The following is a 24,305-nucleotide window of genomic DNA, read 5'->3' as shown; positions in this document are numbered from 1 at the left end:
ATTGAAGATAATCGAAGAGCCACAATAGGAATCTACTTTTATTGACTGTGGTAGGTTTTACTTAAGTACATAATAAACAGAGGGCGGCACGTTAATAAATAACCTCTATGGTGTGAATCATAGAAAAATATGATAACCAGAGAAAATAAATGTTTTTTTTTATGGTCTTTGTTTAAACAACACAACAATTAAAAAACCTTTGCTCAGGATGAATTGATAATGCTTTTTATGATTCATTAATGTGAATTTGGTGAAACATTATCTTTTTTCCGATAAAAATCAGTGAAAAATTTTTTCATTTCACTTTTCTGAAGAAAAAGAATTGAAATATTATGGCTAATCAATTTATTTCTTTATATCTTCTATGGTTACAGGTTGGTTTGATAATGATAACCGTGAAAATAATGAGTTTTCTTCGATAAACAAAACTTTTTCAAATTGCTACAAAACAATGACTAATTAAAGTATTTGATCTCCATATAGTTAGTATAGTTAGTACTGCGTTACTACTTACACTCATAATGGCTAATGGACCGATAGCTGAAAGAAACAGAGGTTAGTTTTCTTCCTATATCTGCTTGTTTCACTCGAATTTTCATCATAACTATAATTATTCAACATTTTTAGATGCAACGATATATGTTGGAGGTCTTGATGACAAAGTCTCAGATTCACTCCTCTGGGAGTTATTTGTACAGGCTGGACCCTTAGGTGAGGACTAAAAACTCAATATAATCGTGGAATACATTTCAAAATCTTTCAGTGAATGTCCATATGCCGAAGGATCGAGTGACAATGATGCATCAAGGCTATGGTTTTGTTGAATTTATGGGAGAGGAAGACGCTGATTATGCTATCAAAATAATGAACATGATCAAGCTATATGGAAAGCCGATTAGGGTGAATAAAGCCTCAGCACATCAGAAAAACTTAGATGTCGGGGCTAACATTTTCATTGGAAATTTAGATCCAGAAGTGGATGAAAAGCTGCTTTATGATACATTTTCAGCATTTGGTGTTATTCTACAAACTCCAAAAGTAATAATTTTTTTTATCAAGATTATGCTTTTTTAGAGGAAAAGGAATTCTTTAAATACTAAAATTGCTCATTATCATCCCAAAATTTGAATATAAATATATTACCTTCTGAGAATCCTTTGTTTTCCAGATAATGAGAGATCCAGATACTGGAAATTCCAAAGGTTTTGCCTTCATTAATTTTGCAAGCTTCGAGGCTTCTGATGCTTCAATCGAGGCAATGAATGGTCAATACCTATGTAATAGAGCAATTTCAGTGTCTTATGCTTTCAAGAAGGACTCTAAAGGAGAGCGTCACGGTTCAGCTGCTGAAAGATTACTAGCTGCTCAAAATCCCTTATCTCAAGCTGACAGGCCCCATCAACTGTTTGCTGACGCTCCTCCTATGGGTATGATGCCACCTGGTATGGCAATGGCACCACCACCTCCGCCTGTTCTTATGGCTGGTATGATGCCTCCACCTCTAATGACACCTGGAAACATAGCACCACCACCGCCACCACCAGTACCACCACCAGCAGGTTTTCCTTCCGGTATTCCACCTCCTCCTTTGCCTCCTTCCCAACCACCTCTTCCACCAGGTGCACCACCACCACCTCCTTCCACACCTTCATCTACACCAAATGCAAGGCCTCCCCCACCACCAATGCCCCCTGGAGGAGCTCCCCCAAGGGTGATGCCACCCATGTGGCCTGGTGTACCAGCTCCACCTCCAGCTCCTCCTACCAGCAGTGCACCGCCATTTATTGGTGGTTTTCCACCACCACCCCCACCAGGAGGTAGACCACCCCCACCAAATTGGAGACCTCCACCCCCTAACTTCATGGGAATGCCTGGAAGACCACCATTTCCACCACCTCCCAGTTCAGAAGACAACACTTGGGGATAAACATCTTCTGAGTGAAAAGGATTGAAATATCATTAAGTAGAACATTTTTTGACACAAAACAAGAAGTCACCAACTTTGGATCGAACTTCGCCAGCTGTAAATTGTATTTTCTCATTCTTTTCCTGAATGCCAAATAAATCAATGTTAAAAATTCGTTGTATTTTATTGATTTCAAGCAACAATATCAACATTAAACAAAATAAATTATTTTATCACATGTTATTTCTATTTATTAACAATTAAAATTTCCTAAAATATTCATCTAAAAAGTTTCATCTTCTTGACAGTCCTGGGTTTCGTGGCCAAATACTAAAAAATAAACTATGCCTGTAGTAACAGTATTTCTTGAGTGCATGCAAACTTAAAATGAACGCAAATTTAAGGCGTATTCACGTCAAAATAGCAAGATTGCATTTACCTTCACATAATTCACAGTAGGGCCTTGGTTCTGGTATTTTCTTAAGTTTATCAATTCTCGGTGGAGGAGGAGGCATATCTTCTGACATTTGCTTGGGACAATCCTCCGTTTCGTGTAGGTCAAAACAATCGCAAATATCGCAGTACATTCTTGGTGGTAACTGCCTCGTACTGGAAGAGAATCCCATCCTACCAAAATCCAATATTAGTTAATAATTTCGGCGAAATAAAACCACGTGTTGAGTGCCAAAGCATGAACAACTTACAGATTCAACTCGTCGGCGGCTGCAGGACTATAACCCAACTCCAAAATCTCAATTTTCATTTTCTGTTCCTCAGTTTTCTTCTGCATATCCACTATAATCGAATTGAGAAACTTGACTTGATCTTCAGCCAAGATTTTATCCTCCAATAGTTGCTGATAATCGCAATGCTCATTATTGTTTGACGTGCTCTAAATGCGAAAGAAAATTAAGGTTTACATGCATGAAAGAAAATAGGTGAAGTGAACTTATGAAATGAAATGAAAGATTGCAAAATTGAGCAAAGAAAATTCTTCCTGGGAAGCGAGTACAGATAGTAAAGAATAAAAGATTGTGACAAAAAAATATGAATTCAAGCATAAAAAAGCATTCTACATAAACAATTTTTTTACTCACTTTCTCAGCTACATCTTTAGGATTCATATCGGCATGATTCTGTTTAACTGCAACCTGAAATTGAATTGGAAAAAAAAATTTAAAAAAAAAGATATAATCTACTCACAGAGTTCAATTTTTGTTCCAAAACGTAAATTTCTGTACTTTGTGTAGCAAATTTCCTTCTTTCCTCATCAAGTTCAAGTTTACATTTCTCCAAATTTCTCTCCAGTTCCTCAATCCTATTTTTCATCGATTCGTCCTCATAACTGTCGTTCAAGTTCATCAGAATTGCATGCAGATCACTATTCTGTTGTTTATTCAGTATTCTTAACAAATCGTTCTTCTGCTTTTGTGTGAACTGTAACTGCTGTAGAACTTCTAATAAATGTGTCCTTTGCATCTCATTTTTTCTAGACTGATCTGAAGCAATTTCAAGTTTGGCAGTAAGTTCTTCACATTTCTTTTGTAAACTCCCTTCTTTTTCATTATTGATATTCGTCATTTCCGAAATTTTTTGTTTTTCTTCATTAAATGCACTTTCAAGCGATTTGTATTTTTCGTTCATTTTCTCCATTTGATTATGAATTTCTCTATACTGACTATCTTTTTCTTTCAAACTATTGGTGGAACCTTCAAGAGCTTCTTGAAGTTTCAACTTATCTTCTTGCATTTCATTGAGTTTCTCTTCATCAAGCTTAACCTTCTGCGTTAAATTCTTTAATTCTTCACTAATTACATCATAAGCTGCACATTTCTCCGTAAATTCCTTTTCAATATTTTGTTTGTGAGTAGTTGATTCTTCAAGAACTTTTTTCAATCCAACCATTTGTGATTCCAAAGCAGATATTTGATTGAGATAACTTTGTTCTTTTTCATTCAAATTCATTTCTTGCTTCTGAACATACTCTTTTAATTTCAAATTAATATCTTCAAATTCTTTGACTTTATTTTCTAATTTACTCTTCAAATCCTCATTCGCTATGTTTAATTTAGATATCTTTTCAGAAGATTCTTCAGTCGAATTTGATAGTTGTTCTTCAATTCCTTCAATTTTTTTCAACATCATTTGCTCTTTCTCGTCATTATTTCTTTTAATATCGATAATTTCTTCATTTTTCTGTTGGATTTCGTTTTGCGAAGTTTCTAATTGTTGTTTAAGTTTTTCGTTTTGTGAAGAAATTTCTGAAACAGTTACTGTCAATTTCTCAATTGTATTTTTCAAGTCGTTCATTTCTAATTCGTAATCTTTTTGGAGTTTTTCATTTAATTCCTTGTTTTCCTTCAGTTCTGATTGGAGTGTCTTTGTTATTTTTTCATTTTCTTCTCGTTCTTTATTGAAAACTTCAATTTTTTCTTGATAAGATCTGACGATTTCTTCTACATAAGACTCGCCCTTCTGTATTTGTTCTTTTAGCTTGTTTTCCAAACTTTCAATCGTTGAAGATTGTTGTTGGAGAGCAGATTCTTTCGCTGAAATTTCCTTCTGGTAACTATCATTATGTAAGGCACATTGCTGTTGAATTTCTTCTATTTCCTTTTGTAACTTATCAATTTGTTGCTGATAGTTCACTTCCTGAATTCCCGTAGATGATTGTATCTCTAACATTTTTTTTTCAAGTTCCATTATTTGACGTTCCTTTTCTTCTAAATTCGAATTTCTTTCCTGAATTGTTATTTCAATAGTTTGTAGTTTCTGATTGTAATCGTTCTTCATTTTTTCGAATTGTACTTCTTTGTCTGCAAGAATTTTATGTTGATCCTCTTTTTCCTTGTTATGCAACTCTTTAATTTTATTAATTTCTTCGTGTAGTTCTTCGATATGTTTCTTCTTGGAGTTATTTAATTCAGCATAAGATTGTTCTGCTGCCGAGAGGTCCTTTGCTATTTTTGCAACTTGGATATCTTTTTCTTCCAGTTTCATATTCCTTTCTTGTACTTGGCGTTCGAGATTTTGTAGCTTTTCTTCATATTCCTTCTTCGTTTTGTCGATCAATGTTTCATTTTCGAATAGTTTCGTACGCATTTCTTCAAGTTTAGCGCTATTATCACCGGAAGAATTGAGCAGCGATTGTATTTCTTCATACATCTGTTTCTTGCGTATTTCATCGTCTTCTATCTTCTTCTCCATAGATTCGATAGTTCTTCTCAAATCTCCATTACTAAGATCGAGCTTTTGCTTTTCTTCATTCAACTTTACGGACTCTTCGGTGATTGTTTTCACTGAAGATTCTAGAGTTTGTAGTTGCGTCAACTTTGTCTCGAGCTCGTTTTCCAATTTGGCATATTTCGACGATAAGGAGTTCATCTTTTCCTTCTCAGTTTTCAGATCGTTCTGTAACGATTCGATCAATTTGGCGTTTTCTTCTTTCATTTGTTGCAATTGCGTTTGAAGCTCAGAATTTGAAGATGTTGCCACTTTCTTCTGACTTTCATAATCTTCAATTTTTCTCTCCATGGACTCTAGGGTCTTTTTCAGATGTTCAATATCGAGATCGAGCTTTTGTTTCTCTTCCTTCAGTTTGAAAGATTCTTCATTCAGTGTTTTCAGAGAATTCTCCCTCTTTTCTAGTTCTTTCGTTTTAGTCTCGAGATCCTGCTGTACCTTGGCATAACTTGACGATAACTCATTTTTATCTTCGTCTATTTTCTTCAAATCGTTTTGTAAAGATTCGATCATTTTTGCGTTGCTTTGTTTAACTTGTACCAATTCATTTTGAAGTTCAGAATTCGATGAGTTGGCTGATCTTTTCAAATCATCAAGTTCCTCTTTCAAAGAATTGACCTGTTTCTCGTATTTCTGTATTTCTTCTTCGCTCTCTCTGATTTTCGTTTTGAGACAGTTTGATTCTTCTTCGAAACTCCTGGTGCTATTCAGAATATCAAGTTTATTTTTTTCCAATTCTTCTTCGAGGCGCTTTTTGTCTTCGATTAATTCCTTCAAATTTTCTTGAGAATTTTGAGAAATTTTCGATATTTCTTCTTTCGCGTTGAGTAGTTCTTCTTTTACTCTGTTTAGTTCTTTATTCAATGTTTCTGTAGTTTCGTTATGAAGCTTAACTTTGTCGTCTATTTGAGTTTCGTAAATGTGCTTGGTTTCTTCAGAGGTTTTCATCAGAGCGTCAATTTCTGCTTGCTTTTTTCTCAATTCGTCTTGTGCCGTTTCTAAATCAAATGATTTGCTGCTGATCTCCATTTTTAGCTTTTCTAAATCTTTGCTCAAATCTGTTTGCTGCTTACATTGTTCCGATTGTAATTCTTGCACCTGATTTTCATTGTCAGTTAGTCGTTGTTTGGTGGATTCCAATTCGGTTTTCAAATTAGTAATCATGTCGTTCTTTTGCGTTATTTCTTTTTCGTACAAAATTAATTTCTGTTTCAATTCTTCAACCGACTCTTTCACTTGAACGTTTTCGATGTTAACGGTTGTCAATTGTTGACTCAAAGTGTTCCTGATTGTGTTCATCTCAACAAGTTGCTTTTTAGTTATATCTAGTTCTTTCTCGAGTATTTCTGATCGGTCTGAAAATTATTGAAATAAAAAAGGGATGAATAATTTAAGTAGCCATACCTGTCGTCATCGATCGTTCTTCTTTGAGGCTTTTTTGGTCCAATGATAGATTATCCAGTTCAATTTTTAATTTTTCTATCTCTTCGTTGGCTTTTATTAAATTCTCTTCGGTTTCGAATAACTTATTGGCATTTTTTTCAGTTTCATCGGCACGCATTCGTTCGATATCAAGTAGCTTCTTCAGTTCATCCATCTCTATATTTTTCTTATCCAGAAGAGCCTAGGAATATGGATATAATCAATCAGAAAGGAGTGGTAAAAAAAAAGAAAAGGCAAAATAATGACTTGTGCTAGAAGAAATAATAGAAATGAGAAATATTTGATGAACTAACTTCTGCGTCACTCTTGAGGATGGCTGCCTCTTCAAACCTGAAAAGTAGGTCTTCATTCTTCTTCTTTTCATCCTCAAGCTGCCCTAGTATCTCAGTGCGATCTTTCTTGAGTTCCGACAGAAGGACCAAATGTTCTTGTAGCTTCTTCTCACATTCTGCACGGTACTGAAAAGTTTACTTTATAGTATACACAGTTGTTTCAGTATGGAATGAAAATTGAATTCCGCAGGATAATTCTTACAGCATCAAATTCTTTCTTGATGGCAATAAGCTGCTGTTCTGCATCTTCTGCTTGGCTAGCTGCTTTGGTGAATTCTTGTCTCTCCAAATCTCGTTCCTTGAGAAGCTGCTCGATGTGTTGTTGTTTTTCTTTCACCATATCCTGTCGAAATATGATATTGAGGGTTTTACAGGGAAATGAAGAAAAAATTAGAGCCAATAGTATTCATCAAGCATCTTTGAGATTTCAGCGATCCATAAATTCTGATACATTCATTTTTATTCTTTATAACAGAGGTACCTGTACCAAACTCACAAAGAAAATACCAAATAATAGAATGATAATACAGAGGACAAAAAATATCGGAACAATTTGTCGATTTTGCCCTTAAAATTGATCACAGTTGCATAATTAGGCTAATTTTAGACTTCATCAAGCATGATCAGCATGAATGGAGTAGGAAACTAGAAATAAATATTCAGAAAACACTATTGTAATATGTATTTAATAGGTTTCTGCATGTACTCTGTATTCAACATGATATTAGTCAATTAAAACAATTTGTCATTGTATTTTACAAATAATATAATTGGATCTTTATCTTTATAATCTTCTAATTTTGAACAGGAAAGGGGCAACCCAATAATATCATTTTTTTCTCATAAAAAACTATTTCATTTGATTCCATTTCCTCCTAAAAATATACATTCAATTTCACACGTGTTGAACATCTCATAATCTTATGATTTCTTCATAACAAGTAGAGTTTTTATTTACCAAGAAATGGTCCATGATGCATATTCGTCCTGAATTAAACTCACACACACAGTGTTATCTAAGAATCATCTAAAAAAAAATTCTTTTTTTGATACTTTGAAATTCAAACAAAAATACCTACCAAGCTTGACTAGTAAACTTGAAAAATCAGAGAGGAATACACCCTGCTGTTCTGTCTTCGAACACCAAGTAATTAGTAGAAAACACAACGTTATTTGTGATAGTTACCCTATGAGTAGTTAAGATAAGAAGTTTGTCATGGAGTACTTATTGTTTCAAGAATTTGTAGAAAGAAAATGCGGATATAGGAATTCACAGCAAATAACATTTTTTCTTTAAGAATTTACGATTTTTAATAGACAAATTTTTCCAAAAAACCTCTGGATGAAAATTTTTACTTATCAATCATTATGTAGTACAATACACGTTTCTCCTAAATGATCTTCTGTGGATAAAGATGAGAAATCAGTTTTATCCATGTCTATCTGAAGATCTTTGGGCTACAACGAAAGAATCGCAGTTATATTGAATCTGTATTGTGGCAACCAAGAACTCTGGTGCTATATCTTCGAGTTCATCAAAACTTTCGTGAAATATTTCCCACAAATTCACTAACTTTTGGTCTTTCATTTCGTCCTCTAATTGGAATTAGTAAAAGGAATTTGATTGAGAGACATAATTTGCAATCGATAAAAATTAAACTTTTCATACTCTTTTCATAATTGGGATAACTAATTAACCATGTAGAATAGTAAAATAAAAAACTCCAAGGTAAGGATATAGGATAGAGAAATAACACATATAGCAAGATAAATATATTATACAACAGACTTCGTTAAACTCTAAACCATAATAAAATACAATAAACCAAAAAGAAAACAACAGCTATTAGTAATATGCAATAATAACATCTACCGAAATGCGGCGTTAATAATAATGAGGAGCTTATAAAAACTAGATAATATCGCTGCTTGATGAATATTATTTGGCTCTTATTTTGATTCTACAGATTACTTATTGGGTAGTTTTGTAAGAAATACTTTTATAATCCTGCGTGTATTCATTCAGTAATTTACCTGTAGAGATGGCCTTGGCGTTGACGGACTTTGCGACTTCAAAGGTAGTTTCTGATGCGAAAACAAATTGAAAACATGTTAGTGAAACACAGAAAACAACACAACATGTTGAAGTAAAAATTACAACGATTAATCCAAAAAGATACTGATCAATATAACGAATGATTATATCATCAACTTTTAAGTTCAAAATAAAGATGGATTTTACAAAAAATATCCATTACTCTTTTAGAGCGTTTCGAACACACAACATGCAGAATGCCAAACTGTACAACTTCATCATGCAAGTAAAAATTAAATCAGTTTGTTTCAAACAAAATACGTACATGATAATATCAGTTATAATAGGAAAAATCAACTCCCTAATCAGTCAATTAAAAAGGGACGCAACAGTAATTGTTAGTCCAAAAGAATCAATCAAAACATGCTACAAAATCTGAGGAGTTTGAGGTTAGTTTCAGCAACACAGCTCAAACTTGAACGGAAAAATGGCCTCAGGGCACCGAAGACAAGAATCCGTTCAACAAACAATCCTAATTAGGGACACAATATCAAACACACAACAATCTTCACCCTACCTTTCATATATTCATCGCTGGGGAGTCGCAGGTTTCTTTAATCTACTAGGAACCTTGAATATAAGCAAGACAGTTGGACATTCCGAATGCTTTTGGCAAAACAAACAAACCAAACCTACCTTAGGGGTTAGGGAATTCACACCAAGCCTTACCCTTCTCACGCTGGAAGCTGCGCTGGTCATCGACTCTTTAGAGCCGGACCTTCTGAGCCCGGAGGGAGGTAGGCCAGAATTGTGCACAGCGCATGAGCCAGGTTTTACTTTCGACGGCGACTTACTGACTTTATTGACCGGCGCAAACAGTCCGTAGTTCGGCTGGCAGGCGAAATATCTGGAAATTCGACGATCAGTTTCTTCGGTCGGTTCGGGAGGGTTTGAGGGAAACTGCTCACCTTTTACCTTCGACAGATCCGTCGTTTTTCCCCCTGGGGTCGTCCAGTTCCACCCCCACCCATTCGCCGGGGGCGAATTCAGTATAACCAATGTATCTGACCGTGCCCACTTTGGAGCCCTGGCTACTTTTTATGATGACCCTGTCACCGATTTTATAGTCGATGGTGACCGATGTCGACATCGAAGCCAAACTGTTATTCGATGCATCTGAAAATTTTAACCTCCTGTAGGAATGAAGCTATACTGGCTGTAGGTCACAATCAACGTGATCCACACTGAAATGCCTCGCATAGAGGAGCGCAATGCAGCGTGTACATCGTTCAGGTTGATATTTCGCTCTGATGGGTATTGGACGTTACGTTACATGCTGCATTACTTCAACCTAAACGAGGCTTCAAAAGCCTTCCTGATGATAGTCTTGATACAGGTTAGATCAAGTATAGAACGAACTGAATCTCCAAAACGTTGAAAACTACGATACGAGGATGTATTGAAAAATGCTTAGCCTACTTTAGAACCAAACAAAATTTCGATGTTAAAATACTTTATTACTCAGCATATTCTCCTTTAAATTGGATTTATTACAGCGAACCTGCAACGTCCCTAGACCTTTAAAAAAAAATGCTCTGCAGACCAGACCTCCACAGCTTTTATTACCTCCTCGTTGGAAGAAAATTTACAACCTTTTAAACTTTTTTTCAGTTGAGGAAAGAGATGATAGTCGGATGGAGCCAAATCTGGAGAAGAAGGAGGGTGTTCTAGTAATTCAAACCCTAAATCACGAATTTTTTGCATGGCAACATGAGATTTGTGTGCAGGAGCGTTGTCCTGCAAATACAAAACACTTTTGGATAGCTTTCCGCGTTTTTTCTCTTTAAATTTTTCCCGTAGAGTGGTCAGTAATGTCGAATAGTAGTCTTCGGTTATTTTTCTACCCTTATCCAAAAAATCAATCATGATTACTCCATAGCAATCCCGAAAAACTGAAGCAAGAACTTTTCCAGCAGATTTTTGGTCTTGGAGAACCAGAGTGTCGCCATTCCATCCATTGTTGCTTTGTTTTTGGATCGTAGAAATGTAACCAAGTCTCATCCATAGTAACAATTCGGTTTAAGAAGTCTACATCGTTTTCAAATCTAGCACAGATCGAACGCGATGCTTCTACCCTTGCACGCTTCTGGTCAACATTCAAACATTTGGGGATCCAATTTGCAGCAATTTTTCTCATGTCCAAATTGACGTGAACTATTTGATGAAATATTCAGTGCTTCAAATATCCCTTTTCGCCCAATTCGACGATCTGATAAAATCATGTCATGAACTGCATCGATATTTTCGGGGACTGACACAGAAACTGGCCTTCCCGATCGGTCATCATCTTCAATGGAGAATTTACCTCTTTTGAAGCTTGCAGCCCAATTTCTCACGGTCGCATACGAAGGACATTGATTACCAAGGGAATGAAGCATATCTTCATAAATCTGCTTACCTCTTAACCCTTTTAAATACAGGTACTTGATGATGGCTCCATACTAAAATTTTTTCGATTTTCATAATTTCAGTGGACATCTTTCTTTTAATTCTTGGCGCAACTCTGGTTTACTTTTTTGACCTCAAACTTCACACTGACACTTCTAATGACTTATTGTTCGTTGCTATGGTAACGCATTATTTTTTTTATGCATGGAACTGGTCTAGGCTAACTAGATATCAATACATCCTCGTATTTATGAAACTTTTCCGTTAGAATTGTCCTCAAATCTTCCCGAGTTACTTACGATGTGAAAGAGGCGACCTCAACAGACTCCTGGTACTACCGGTAGGCGATACTGGACTCCTCACCCCATTCGCAGCACTCGTAAAACTTTCGTTCGACTGCGAATGAGGTACTTCTAGGGGCTGCCTGGTCAACCTTGTAAGCCTGGAAAACACCCCCTTTTTCGATTCGCATTGGAAATATCTGATGCCGGCTACAGAACCGTCGTTTTTTCCTAAAAAAAATTCAATGGTACCAAAAAACGCGATCGATATGTCAGGGGCGGCAACTAACCTATAGGCTCGTCAAGAACGATGCCAGCCCATTCTCCAGGGGCGAACTGCGTCTCCCCGATGAACGCAATGGTTCCGGGTTTGGTACCTCCGACCCATACCCTTTGTCCAATTATGAAACTATCTGTATCTTCTGTTAAAATCGCACTCGAATCTGTTTTTGGATGGAGAAAGGTTATTTTAGAATCTTGCGTGTTATAAGTTTGCTCCGGGTAGTTACAGATGAACGTGCAATGCAACGCGTACGGCAAACTGTTGCAAATCGGGTATATGAAGACTAAAAACAGGTGAACCCACGAATTCGGCATAAACACTGGACCACCGAAGATCTAAATTCAAAGAAAGAGATTATGACCTCTGATTTATCGATCGGCATCGATGGTCGAGTTATGCGGTACCGATGAGCACTAACAAGAACGAAACGTTGAATCCAGATCTTAGCTAGTCAACTTCTTTGCCTTCTTACGTTCAACAAATGAAGAATTCGCATTATGTTGCACGTCACGTACGAGTTGCAATGCAAATTGCAATCTTCTGTACGAAAATTAAGAGAACTTACTACAGGTTATATCGAGTATTGTAAATTAAGGGAAAAATTCAATAATTTTTCAAGTGTTAGGAACTGCTCGTTAAATGGATTATCTGTTAATCGAATTTATGAAGGATTCGCTTGTAGGGAAGCCTCATTTCGATGTGAAAAAAATTACATAAATTACAAGTTATACAGAGTGAGTAAAAAGTAACGCACAACGTCCCAGAAATTTGACAAGGTTTTTCATCAACCCCTTTCATAAGAATTGAACTTATTATCATCGTTTTTCTTCAATCTTGCCTATAATAAAATTAATGATAACACCTGTCCCAATAAAATTTTATTATTAGATATATTTTCAACTTGAAATATTCGCTTCAAATTAAAATGCCACCCACAACAATTCTCACTAAATATCTCAGTGAGCAAACCGTAATTTTAGACATGCAGTGAAAATAAAACAATAAGTCTTTGTTATTGCGGAACAATGTAATTCATTCAAAACAACCATAACCTGCTGTAGATCGAGTTCTATAGGTGAGTTATAAGTTACAAAAATTATCCAAGCTTGCTTGCGTGCAGAACTAGAGCGTGAAAGCCTGGTGCACCTGAAGAAACTGTACCTGAATATCTGCTAAGTCCTGCTTCTATCAGACGGTGAGGGTACAAATCCCAGAGATGATCCATGGAAGATGATGAACTACCAGCTAATACAAGCAACATTTAACACAGACATGCATGTGAAACGGACAATGAAAACAGATTGCAAAGTAATGAAGGATGGCTGTGAATAATTCTTTCATCTGATCTGCCAGTTTAATTCTACTGATTTAATTTGTCATCTCGAGAGGTTTTTAGCCTTATTGAATTATCAGATCGAATGACACTAAAGGAACACTCTACGGCGGAAATATACAATTTTTTTGAGTACTCTGCAAGTATATGTAGGCCCAAAGAACCAATAACTGTATAATATAATAAACGACAGATGCAAACAGAGACATCTCCTAATTTCTGATATTAAATGAGGGATTTCATAAAATTTTTGTTCATTTTTGCAACAAAATATGTTCAAATTAGTTATATTTCGATAATTAATGACATACTCATTATCTTGCTGTAAAATACTGGGTTGATAGAAGAAGTAGAAACCCACAAGTTCACAAGTAGGCGTTCTTGAATGGTCTTAAAAATGTGATACTCCTACAATCGAATTCCAAAAGATAAAATGTTTATTCACGCAGCTGATTCTATCTGATCTCACCGCCAGTCTATCGATTTTACCAGATTGTCGAGCACTCTTCACTTAAGCTCCGTTTACATCACAATCTGATACAAAATGATTCCATATTGTAAAATTTATGCTTTTTTCTAATGTTGTTGATTCGAGTCGAACAAACAAAACCTTACGAAAAATTTGAGACTAATGGTGATTGGCTCAGGTTTTTGAACTTGTAGAGCTGACTCTTGAAAAAATTTTTTTTTTATCGATATACTACGAATTTTTCAGCCTTCCTACAAACTAAACTTGAACTTACTGGAGGAATAACGCCTTCTGTTTGTTGACATGCTGCTAAAGCGTAGAAAGTCCCTGTGGTCCTCTTCTAATAAATCTAACAAATACATGCAAAGAAAACACAGATCATGCAGACAATACAAACGAAATTATCACAAATGTGCTGTTTATGAGAAAGGAAAAAATTCATGTAGAGGAAGAACAACACCTACTTGACCTTCATCGAACCAAGTGCATAAGCTAAAAGTTCACAATCAAATTTATTCAGAATACCTATAATATGTATTTTTAACGTTTACAACGAAATGCATTTCCAGTGGTATTTAGGCACGATATGATAATTAATGTGAAACACAAAAAGCTACCGTGTTACCACATTGAATTAATACTTTCAAAAAATTTCCTCTAACAAAAGATTATATAAAAAGTTTTATAAGTGAACAAATCCAGAAGCTACTATCTATGTGCACCAAGTGAACAAAAACTATCTCAACACCGAAATTATGTATGTAGGAGTGGCAATAATTAAACAATTACCAACAAAACGCAAATCCTACGTACCTGACAATCTGGTATATCTGTTGGAGCTGTTCGTCAGCCTTCCTACGTCGTAATCTAAAATAACAACGACAAGAAGAGATACACAAAATAAACCATCCACTTGTTCTGTTCTCGAGCATCAATGTACCTTACGCACTGGCTCAACTCTAACTTCCCATTCATGCGAAGAAAGATAGTAGAAATATCAAGGTGATTTTTGTTTGTTACGTTCTATGGAGAAAAAAATCTACCACGCTGCATGGAGAACGGTATTAATTCATTCTCCATGTCCTTATTATTACACCGACCGGTTGTTTATAACTTCAACATCGTCGTTAATGCTACGAGATGTATGCAAATGACGCCAGAATAGGCGATTTCAGCTTGTTAGACGATGTTTTGGGTCCAAAAAAGTACATTGAACAATTAAATATCCTACGTATGGGAGAAATTAGGATGTTACTACCGGAGGCACACTTTTTCAAAAATTGGCCAGAAGAGTTAGCATAATATACACAGAAAATAAGATGCGAAAGCATCCACAAACAGAAACAAAGGTTAATACATATCTCCAAAGTCCATTCAAAGAAACTTTTTGAAATTGATAATATAACTATAAGGGAGTACTGTGAATGTACTACAAGTAAAAGATTCCCCCAGAGTTTTGAAACATCGCGACGTAAGTAATTTACTTGAGGACGAATTTTTTTGGACGCCCGGTATATCCACTCGACCAAGACGTCGAGATGGAATTTTCCTGTGATGGATTAGTTTCAATATACAGCAGTTATGGCACCTCTAACGCCAGAAAAAAGCATCGTTCGCACGTTCCACAAATAGACAATTGATAAATTAATTGAAGAATAATTGCAATATCAATTAATGGCACATCGGATGCACTCCGTCAGGTGTTCATCAATGTGAACCGCAACCATTAATTATTGCACATACGAACGCTGACTACAAATTGAATTCCCCATCTAAATCCCACCTCGTGGTATAATAAAAGATGTCTTTTCATGGTTTAATATCGGGAACTGTAGCTCTTTGTATTGCTCCCACTCTATTCGGAATTTTATTAATGAGAGTTTGATCAATATCCATCAGAGCATTGGCGAGTTGGTGTAATGTCTGCGGTGGGTCAGGTAAGGGGTGTCATAGCTATGACATTGCAGACATATTCGATACAATTCTTATCTAAAAAGGCATCGCAAACTCCGTTCTGTTAATGCCATGCATGTCATGGAACGGAGAAGGGTAAACAAACATGACCTACGGTGATTTATTGGCGAAGTACCATGGGAAAAACACACGATTTTGCCCGTGAGTGAAAAACGTGATTAGACTTCCTACAAGGCCGTCTAAACTGGCCATTTCATCTACAATCTACACACTCGATCCGTTCGGTTAACTTTTAGTTATGTAACCGGCAAATCTACGTTTCTTGTTGAATTTACAACAATAGAACGTGAGAAACAACACGGTATGGTTCGCGATTCACAACAATGGCATTAATAATATGATAATCGGGATTCAATTCTCACTTTCCATAAACGGAGGTTGTGAGTAATAAGGAGCTGACAGATCTGGAATTATGCACATGGATTCGTTGTGATCTGATCATCGGGATGGATGAGAGTGATGAAACGACACAAATTTTATCCAGAGGGCTTTGAAATTGCAGCCTCCAAGAAATTCTGCTCACCTATACTCAATTTTTTCCGTTAATATTTTCAAATCTTTGTTTTCTCATAAGTCATAAGTAGTGTAGAAATATAAATTTAACTTTGAAATTCTCATCAACTTTTCGATGGGTGTAATGTACAGTGTTTCACGTAAACTGGGTTTGTGACTCATTCATAGAGGAAAATTAACTTAAAATTTTCTGGTTAGCTTGAGGTTGAGAATGCGATACAAAATTGGAATTTCCTACACTCGAAAAAAGTTGAACTAGATTAATGCAGTAAAAAATATCATTATAGCAATGCATTAATCAAATTTCAATCAACATCATCAAGACTTTCGTTAAATACATATATTTTTTGTGTTAATCGATGGAAAAGTTTGGACTTGATTCAAGGTGTACCTACTTGATTTTTGTAACAAACGTCATCGTGGTACCTTTACTAGTTTCCGAGAAAAAACTTCTTTCTTTTGGAATATACAAGATATTGTGCCTTTTTCTTTCGCTCTTGATACCAAAGTTTCTTATGGGAAATTAGCAAAGTTACAGCAACAAATCGTTCTCATTTGAAACGAAAATCAAAATGGGTATACTTATTGGCAATAAAAATACTGTGAACTATTGCAAAATTTCGGAAATTGCTATGAACGACTGCAAAACGAATAGGTACTAGAAAAATCGAACAATTACCAACTTCATTTCGAAAACACTCAATTATATCCTGACATCATCGTCATGAATCACCAATATTTTCTAAATATACTCTTCGCATAAAATTTATTTAAATAAGTTCACGATAGCAGGCAAATAGAACGTCATCGAATAGCTCATCGTACATTGATGCTCCGAGAACATATAAGCGAAAAAAACTTACCGTAGTAAGTCATATCAACGTCGGAAAAACACACTGAAGGCATCTCGAGTGTTTCTGATCAACCCAAGAAGGGATAGAAGAATGTCGAACTGAATCTCTGGCACGCTTTGAGTGCGGAGAGCAACAATGGAAAATGTTATGGTGAAGGATATCACTGGACGAGTTAGACTTACGGTAGGACGTACTGGATGAAAACAACTAGGAGGGAACGGATCTCGTTTGTTTTGAATACAACCCGGTGTTTTATTGCGACCCACGCTGTACGTGTCATCCCATTACCTCATTAATCTCAAAATATTGACCGCAGTGAATTGGGTCGGTTGAAGATTGGAAAAGAAAGACCATCCCTTTGTGAGTTGTCAGTCAATTGATTTTTCCAAAATATTTCGAAAGGGAAGAAATTGTGGACTATTCAACTCCTCAACATCTACTCCTAGCGACCAAAGCTGGTGCTATTAAGGGATATGTTTTCATTTCATTATTGAAAGTGGGATTGACCTAGTGGGATCACACTAGAGATTTGAACGTAAAATGTCTAGTAGTCTATAGAATTTTGATGGCTGACTGACTGTGCCTGAACGTAATGCTCAGATTCTACTGTAACATTTTGTTTTAATTATTCGTTCATTCTGTGATCGTGGATTCGTTCACATCTTCGTTTAGTAAACGAAGAACAAGTTTCTCAAGTTTTTTGGCGTTTCCCATAGGTCCCCAAAGATTTGCCTTAAAAAAACCGAAATTAAATGAATTTCAGGAATACCGATGACAAAAATACTAGGTACTTTTCGCTCGATGAGTCGAATCAGTATTACCCACCCTTGTCTGTGATCTGTGCTAACCTCACTTTTGTCAAAGTGGCGTAGACTTGTTCACATTTGGGTTTGGTAAACGTCAAAAATTACAATTTCTAGGTCTTTTTTTTATCTTTTTTCGATCTGGCTCCACGACTTACAGTATAACCTTGGAACAGACCGATTTTATTGGACAATTGGTTCGGTAATGTTTCGAATACTGAACCCTCAACCTACCCTGAGAATCTGAAGTACCTAGGCCATTTTCATTTTCATTTCGACCAAGAATTCTTCATCGATGATTCTTCCCCGAGCGTTTAAGACTCTTTTTGGTTGCGGTAGAATATTCATACGAAATTCTTCAACATAATGAAAGCAAAACATCAAAGTCAAGAGATGCTCATTGCATGTGAGAATTTCCCTTTTGCAATATCAATATTCAATAATCCAAGGTAACAATAAAAATTGAAGATGTTGGCGCCAAATAAGGCAGTGCCAATTTATCATTGAACAGGTGCCATATGCCTACTATATACGTGTATTTTTCGGCAGATGTCCTATCGAATGTTCAAATGATGAATTATTTATTTCATGTGGTCGCACAATTCAGAAGTGGCATGACGATGACGTCCCACAAACGATGAGGCAATTAATATTCTATTCGGTTTTCATGTACAGGTGTATTATCGGAATAAAACGAAAACATGTAACCGTACGTGTTTATAATTATTGATCAGGGAAACCTTCAAAAACCAGAGCAGAAAAAATTTAAATTTCGATGGAATTCCGAGGCTGACTAAAACAATACGAGGGATTGGTGGAATCAATCGAATATAAAATACACTGCTCGTCGAAAGTTAAGGATATTTCCGAAAATACGTATTTTCCCTATCATTTCAATTTTTTTTTCATTTTATATAAACCTAAAACGATTATAAAAAGGTGTTATCAACGGAGTAGTCCCATGCTTGGGACCAATTAAACCAAAGTTCACTTGATGCCCACAGACCTAAGTAGGAAAAGCTTCAACAGCCCTGATAAAGGTATATTTCCCTAAGAATCTAACATCTGTTAGTACTCGCTATAGTCCATAGTAACATAAAAAATATGAGCTTCTACTTGAGTGTAATCTCAAATGATTCACAATGCTATCCTAATCATTTTTATGACTTGGTTAAATGCAAATTTAAACGAGTAATATAATAATGTTACATTCGAACTGGTACGGCTCGTTTTCATTTCATTAGCGTTAAAATTTAACATTAAGAAATTTACATTATTTGCTTCGCTCCGTCAACATCAATTTGAACTATAAACTACGGTTAATGAGGTACAAAATCGATTTATTCGCTTTGATAGACGACCAAAAGCAAAATAGGATGGTTCGGGAGATGTGAAAAGTGTTTGTTCCAGAAGGGTAAGCATTTCCATTCTAAACTAGCGTTTTTCTCTCATTATTTCCAATAATGAATCTCTTGGAATCAAGCCAAAAATAAATTTTCATCTATTATGTTTCGAGGGACTTCGAACAGAGGAGTCAGGAGATTTTCGGCACAAAATCATATCTAGAGCGGTCACCCATCCAGTTACCTAACTCGGCCAACGCTGCTTGGTACCCATAACAAAAAACCCTAAATCTTTTCCTTCGGACATTGAGGAAGATAATTAGCCTCAATAATTCTTCAACAATGAACCCAAGGGGGGAAGTAATAATAGCTTGTCAATTTTTTTATGGTATTTTCGTATTTGTTACCGCCTATGCGACAAGGGTCTTATACTGAAAATCATCAAATTATCGAATATTAGCCTTCAAATATGACGAGATCTGTTCGTGGGAAGAGTACGGCTCAGAAACACCGGTAAATGTTATAAACATCGCATAAATTGTCGATTTTCTTCCCACATTTTCGCAAATTTGCTGATACAGGATAGGAATCTTCTTCCAGCAAAACAAATTAAATGAGAGATCTAATATGCAAATTAATGGTTTGCGACGTCTTCGAAACTTGTTATAACGGGCCATATCGGCCATAATATTTAGTTAATTACCTGTTTCCGAATTAGACATAGCATAAAGAAGGAGTTTTAAACTAAAAAATTCATAAATTGGTATTACAGGTCCTAAATATTTACACTCCTAGACGAGCAGTTTACTTATGAAACTTTTTATATAATCTGTAGTATAGAGAAAATTTGAAGAAAAGATTGCAGCATTTTTGAATATATCGATCGATCGGAAGAAAATTGGTTTTTCCGGGGATAGAGCTAGGTATGAACCTATATACGTATATTTCAAGGAAGATTCTTACTTACCTTCACAAAAATATAATTGTAAACTTTCAGTTTCAAGAAAGAAAACATTTGCCTATTTTCCTTAGGGATTATAGAGAAAAAATTAGCACAGAAAAAATTAAAACTAAAAATATCCAATTCGATTCGAAAAAGTAAGAAAATTCCATCCTAGTATGTTGTCAAATTATTGCTATTAAAATCAACATGCAGAGAGATAACTCACTGTGTGATGTTGGTGAAGTAGGAACAGCAGGTTTATGTTGTTGACCATCGCAGGGCCTTCCAATTTTTGAAGGTGGTTTTAGTCCAGATCTTTTAACAGGTATACTAGAAGCCGAAGATGCTATTGATGAAACACTGAGCACAGATGATGAACGTTGAAGGCACTTATCACTAGTCTGTTTGGCACTTGAATCAGCCTGTTCTGTTTTTGCATCAGTATCTGATTTATTTTCATTTGTACTATTATTGATCATGATGTATTTTGAGTATTCAGAATGTACTATTTGATTCTAATTTTTTATTGCTTAGCACCATCTGTAAAAAATTTGACTGCCTTGAATAAAGATAACAATTTTTCAGACTAATATGGGACAGCAATTTCGATATTCTGAATGTATTTGTTTTTTCTTGGATGACTAGATCTTCTTGAAAATTCACATAGGGAAGAAAAATAAAAGACATTTCCTGAAGAGCTTCAAACCAAAATCCCTCCACCAGAAGTGAGTTGAAAATAGAAAAAAGCAGCATAATGTATTTTTCATTAAAGGAAAAAGTTGACAAGATGTTTCCACGTTTGTTAGATATGTCAATAACATAGGTATTCACGGGAATGTTATTTATAAATTTCTGGAAAATATCCAAATAATAATACGCCACTTTTTATTCATTATGAGAATATGAAAATTGACAAAAAAATAGTCGGGATAACAAAAGCTTTCTTCTAGAAAACGCTGAATATTATAAAATGACTATCTTTTTTATGAGATAACATAATTTTTGCACGGTTCAATTGTTTACATTGACCAAATAAGGTCAACTACCTGATGGATTAACCTAAAATTGACTCAGGAACTGGACTTCAAATTTTTAAATAATCCATAACAAATTATGATTTTAGGACCATGGATTTGTTTAATAATAAGATGACCATTTCGCTGATTTATCACATGCGAGATGACGAAGCATCTTCAATTAGATTATCCGATTTTTTATTGATGAACTATCATACAATAAGACCTTGTTTCCAAGATATTTAGGAAATTATCAAGATTTTAGCTACCTAAAGAAACAGATTGAGTAAACTTAAATAACTGTAAAACACTAGCACCGATTTGTATCAAACAAAACTAACAAACTGGGGAAAAACGGATTCAAAACGGTCGGCAATACTTTTTTCACTCAAAATTTCCATTTTGACAGTTGGGCGGTACGAATTCTGGCGGTACAGAAGTGTCGCAGTATTGTATTGCCAACTGACAAATTTGTTTACCGTAAACGGTATTACCAACAATTTAATCAGTTGATTTCTATGGCTGAGCGAATCATCCAGGGATGGTAAAGAGAGATCGATATATCGACAAGAGATTCGTTGATTGAAGATCACAGATTACAGAGAGATTATCTGTAATCTGTGTCATAGACAATCTGTGTTGAAGATTGAATTCGTTATCAACATGGAGTCTTTTCCTAAATTCAAGATTATCAACACAGAATACTAATATCAATATGTAATCAATCAATATGTGATGATAACGATTGTGGCAGAAAAAATTTTTGGAAAAAGAATATTGTCGTTTTATTATTGAAATAAAAAGTGAAAATTTTGACTACTTCTCCTTCTAACAAGATATTCAAAATAAAGTTGAAATATTTCCCTAAATTATCATTATTAATTCCTACGTAGTGTATAATATATGAGAATAAGTAGCTAACTATTGTTATTAATTTTGGTGTTTGAAGGGAACCTTCATAATTGATTGAAGAGCTTATTATTTACTAGCAATCGAATTTCCTATTCCTGATTTCTGTAAGCTGAACAAATCAATAATTAATAAAAAAATAACATTACATATTGATAAGAGATGACCCAGAGCCTCGATATGTTTTCAAAACAATTATACGAGGGCGAAAATGTCACGAACATGCTGATTAACAGAAAAAAGAAAATTTCAAACTGACCCCTGTATATTGAGTGTTTACATTTCAATTATCACTGGATATTTAGTCGTACATCATCAGGGAAAAATAAATATTCTTATGCAAATTAGAGTTGCTGAAGTGATAACAAAACATTCTTTTATGTAAATATTATAAATTTTCAATTAGCTTATCCTTGGGTTTGGGTAGATATATTCTATAAAGTATATTTTTTTTACCGAGTATCGCAGTCGCAATTCTTTTAAGCTACAGATATGTTGGGAAAAAACGTTCAGGTTTCACTTTTATTTCTACTTTTCACCATAAATTTCATCAATTGTCTGGTGGTTTGCCAGCAGAATGCCTGCGATATAGTTAAATGTAAAGCGCCAGAAGAGTGTACTGGACCTAATCAGGATCTCAGGAAAGGAGGATATTGCAATTGCTGCACTGTTTGCTATACTACTCTAGGTTTGTTTTTCAACTTATTATACCTCTCAAACATTTCTAAGAGAAAAATATTTTTAACCGCTTTTCCAGTTGTATTACATTCCAAAACTATCATTGAATAAATGATAAAAAATATGCTAAATCATTTAGTTCGAAAAAACTCAAGTCCCAAGAATCTTTCTTGAATGTAATGTGTTTTTATAAGCGAAAGAATATGTATCTTATAATATTATGAATGAATGGTATTTTCAACATGAAATTATATTTCAGAGGAAAATGAGAAATGTCCCACTTTTGTCACCATAGGAGGTCCTCCACCTACAATTGGTTGTGGGGAGGGATTGAAATGCATTGGGGGTAAATGTAAGAAACCAAAAGCTCCATCTGATTAAGTGAATTATTGTTATTCATAAGGCTTAAAAATATGTAATCTAAAACTTACCTTAACTTCTTTGTACTTCACAATTAAAATAAATCATTCAAGTTGAACCGAATTTCTTCATTTTTATCTCTTTGGTAGGAGCATACTGCATAGAGGAGGATATATGTCCTTCACCTCCAAGTCCTCCACGGTTTCTTCCATAGACGTGACATAGTTCATGTTGAACGTTCTGTGGCTAATTGGAAAGTCTGCAACCAACATTTGTCGTAAGGAAATCATCGGCATTTTTGCCCATCCTTTGTGAGCAATGTTGAACCATAGAACTATTAAACCTTGAATTTGACAGCCCGCGAAAATTTAGACTTTGATTTTGATCAGCTGATCGCGTACTTAACCTAGAGAGTTATGGGACAACAAGTATAAAAACTACAATTTATGAAATTAATAATTGATTACGAAAATGAGTGAAATTCATAATTCTGATGTAAAATATTAGGAGATATCAGTTAATTTGAGAATGCTATAAAATACTAGGAGATATCACTTGATTTGGAAAAAAAAACAGGTGAGTTGATTTGATTGGCGAATTTATTGGATTCAATTATAATAATTATGTGTTCATCAGTTGAAATAGTGATATGTTACACTTATCAGATGTTAAGACTTCGGTTGGCATAATAGACCAAGCATTTTATAGTATAATCTAAATGTCTTCACGCCACATTTCAACTGACCTTATTTTCAAACTGATTGCTGATACTTTATCCTCATTGATACTCTTTGGTTTTACAAAACTTGGAGGAGGATTCACATGATTTGGAATTAATTGTTGGAACTCTAGAAGCACAAAAAATACAAAGCATTCATTTCAAACCAATTATTGATACTTTATCCTCAATGATACTCTTTCGTACTCTTTGGTTTTTAAAACTCGGGGAAGGATTCAGATTATTTGAAATGAATTGTTGAAATTCGGAAGCTCAAAAAATCCAATACATACAAAGATAACAATAAATAGTGATGTCCAGTTGATATGGAAAGAAAATAATTACAGATGAATATACAAAAACTTTTAATTATGCTCCAATTAATCTTCTTGTTAAATTAAATTCAACAAGTAAAAGTGAA

The 24,305-nt window shown here is 35.0% G+C and overlaps 3 protein-coding genes across 12 annotated transcripts; 2 read left to right on the top strand and 1 right to left on the bottom strand.

Moving 5' to 3' along the window:
- The first annotated feature begins 366 nt into the window (after nt 1-366).
- Nucleotides 367-2,080, top strand: LOC123314303 (splicing factor 3B subunit 4). Its single transcript, XM_044899484.1, has 4 exons — nt 367-555; nt 628-711; nt 764-1,038; nt 1,169-2,080. The coding sequence occupies exons 1-4, from the start codon at nt 522-524 to the stop codon at nt 1,925-1,927; spliced, it is 1,152 nt and encodes a 383-aa protein (XP_044755419.1). The 5' UTR covers nt 367-521; the 3' UTR covers nt 1,928-2,080.
- LOC123314301 (CAP-Gly domain-containing linker protein 1) lies at nt 2,072-23,377 on the bottom strand. 10 transcript variants are annotated; one of them, XM_044899474.1, is made up of 17 exons: nt 23,238-23,377; nt 20,430-20,743; nt 14,048-14,122; nt 13,133-13,216; nt 11,979-12,131; nt 11,707-11,919; nt 9,928-10,135; nt 9,656-9,866; nt 8,959-9,009; nt 7,127-7,267; nt 6,886-7,050; nt 6,554-6,773; nt 3,110-6,504; nt 3,004-3,057; nt 2,611-2,798; nt 2,346-2,533; nt 2,072-2,236 (listed from the first exon to the last, which is right to left on the bottom strand). In XM_044899474.1, the coding sequence occupies exons 2-17, from the start codon at nt 20,680-20,682 to the stop codon at nt 2,190-2,192; spliced, it is 5,646 nt and encodes a 1,881-aa protein (XP_044755409.1). In that variant the 5' UTR covers nt 20,683-20,743; nt 23,238-23,377; the 3' UTR covers nt 2,072-2,189. The 10 variants fall into 10 exon arrangements, with proteins under 10 accessions (XP_044755409.1, XP_044755408.1, XP_044755411.1 ...); XM_044899473.1 differs by lacking the exon at nt 23,238-23,377 and adding an exon at nt 21,489-21,645; XM_044899476.1 differs by lacking the exon at nt 23,238-23,377 and adding an exon at nt 21,489-21,645 and having other exon boundaries at nt 2,611-2,762.
- On the top strand, nt 22,468-23,284 carry LOC123314304 (fungal protease inhibitor-1-like). Its single transcript, XM_044899485.1, has 2 exons — nt 22,468-22,816; nt 23,066-23,284. Exons 1-2 carry the CDS (start codon nt 22,621-22,623, stop codon nt 23,185-23,187), a joined length of 318 nt encoding a protein of 105 aa, XP_044755420.1. The 5' UTR covers nt 22,468-22,620; the 3' UTR covers nt 23,188-23,284.
- Nucleotides 23,378-24,305: the final 928 nt, after the last annotated feature.

This window comes from Coccinella septempunctata, chromosome 5 (assembly GCF_907165205.1).
Source record: "Coccinella septempunctata chromosome 5, icCocSept1.1, whole genome shotgun sequence".
In the NCBI taxonomy this organism is placed as follows: Eukaryota; Metazoa; Arthropoda; class Insecta; order Coleoptera; family Coccinellidae; genus Coccinella; species Coccinella septempunctata.
Note: the sequence above shows the minus strand (reverse complement) of the source record. Positions and strands in the feature narration are given on the sequence as shown.

Coding starts and splice junctions, on each gene's coding strand:
- LOC123314304 (XM_044899485.1), top strand. CDS start 22,621: ATGTTGGGAAAAAACGTTCAGGTTTCACTTTTATTTCTACTTTTCACC. Junction 22,817..23,065: donor TGTTTGCTATACTACTCTAG/GTTTGTTTTTCA, acceptor ATTATATTTCAG/AGGAAAATGAGAAATGTCCC.
- LOC123314301 (XM_044899474.1), bottom strand. CDS start 20,682: ATGATCAATAATAGTACAAATGAAAATAAATCAGATACTGATGCAAAA. Junction 11,920..11,978: donor CGTTCTTGACGAGCCTATAG/GTTAGTTGCCGC, acceptor AATTTTTTTTAG/GAAAAAACGACGGTTCTGTA. Junction 10,136..11,706: donor GAGGTCGCCTCTTTCACATC/GTAAGTAACTCG, acceptor TAAAATTTTCAG/ATGCATCGAATAACAGTTTG.
- LOC123314303 (XM_044899484.1), top strand. CDS start 522: ATGGCTAATGGACCGATAGCTGAAAGAAACAGAG. Junction 712..763: donor TGTACAGGCTGGACCCTTAG/GTGAGGACTAAA, acceptor AAAATCTTTCAG/TGAATGTCCATATGCCGAAG. Junction 1,039..1,168: donor TTATTCTACAAACTCCAAAA/GTAATAATTTTT, acceptor TTTGTTTTCCAG/ATAATGAGAGATCCAGATAC.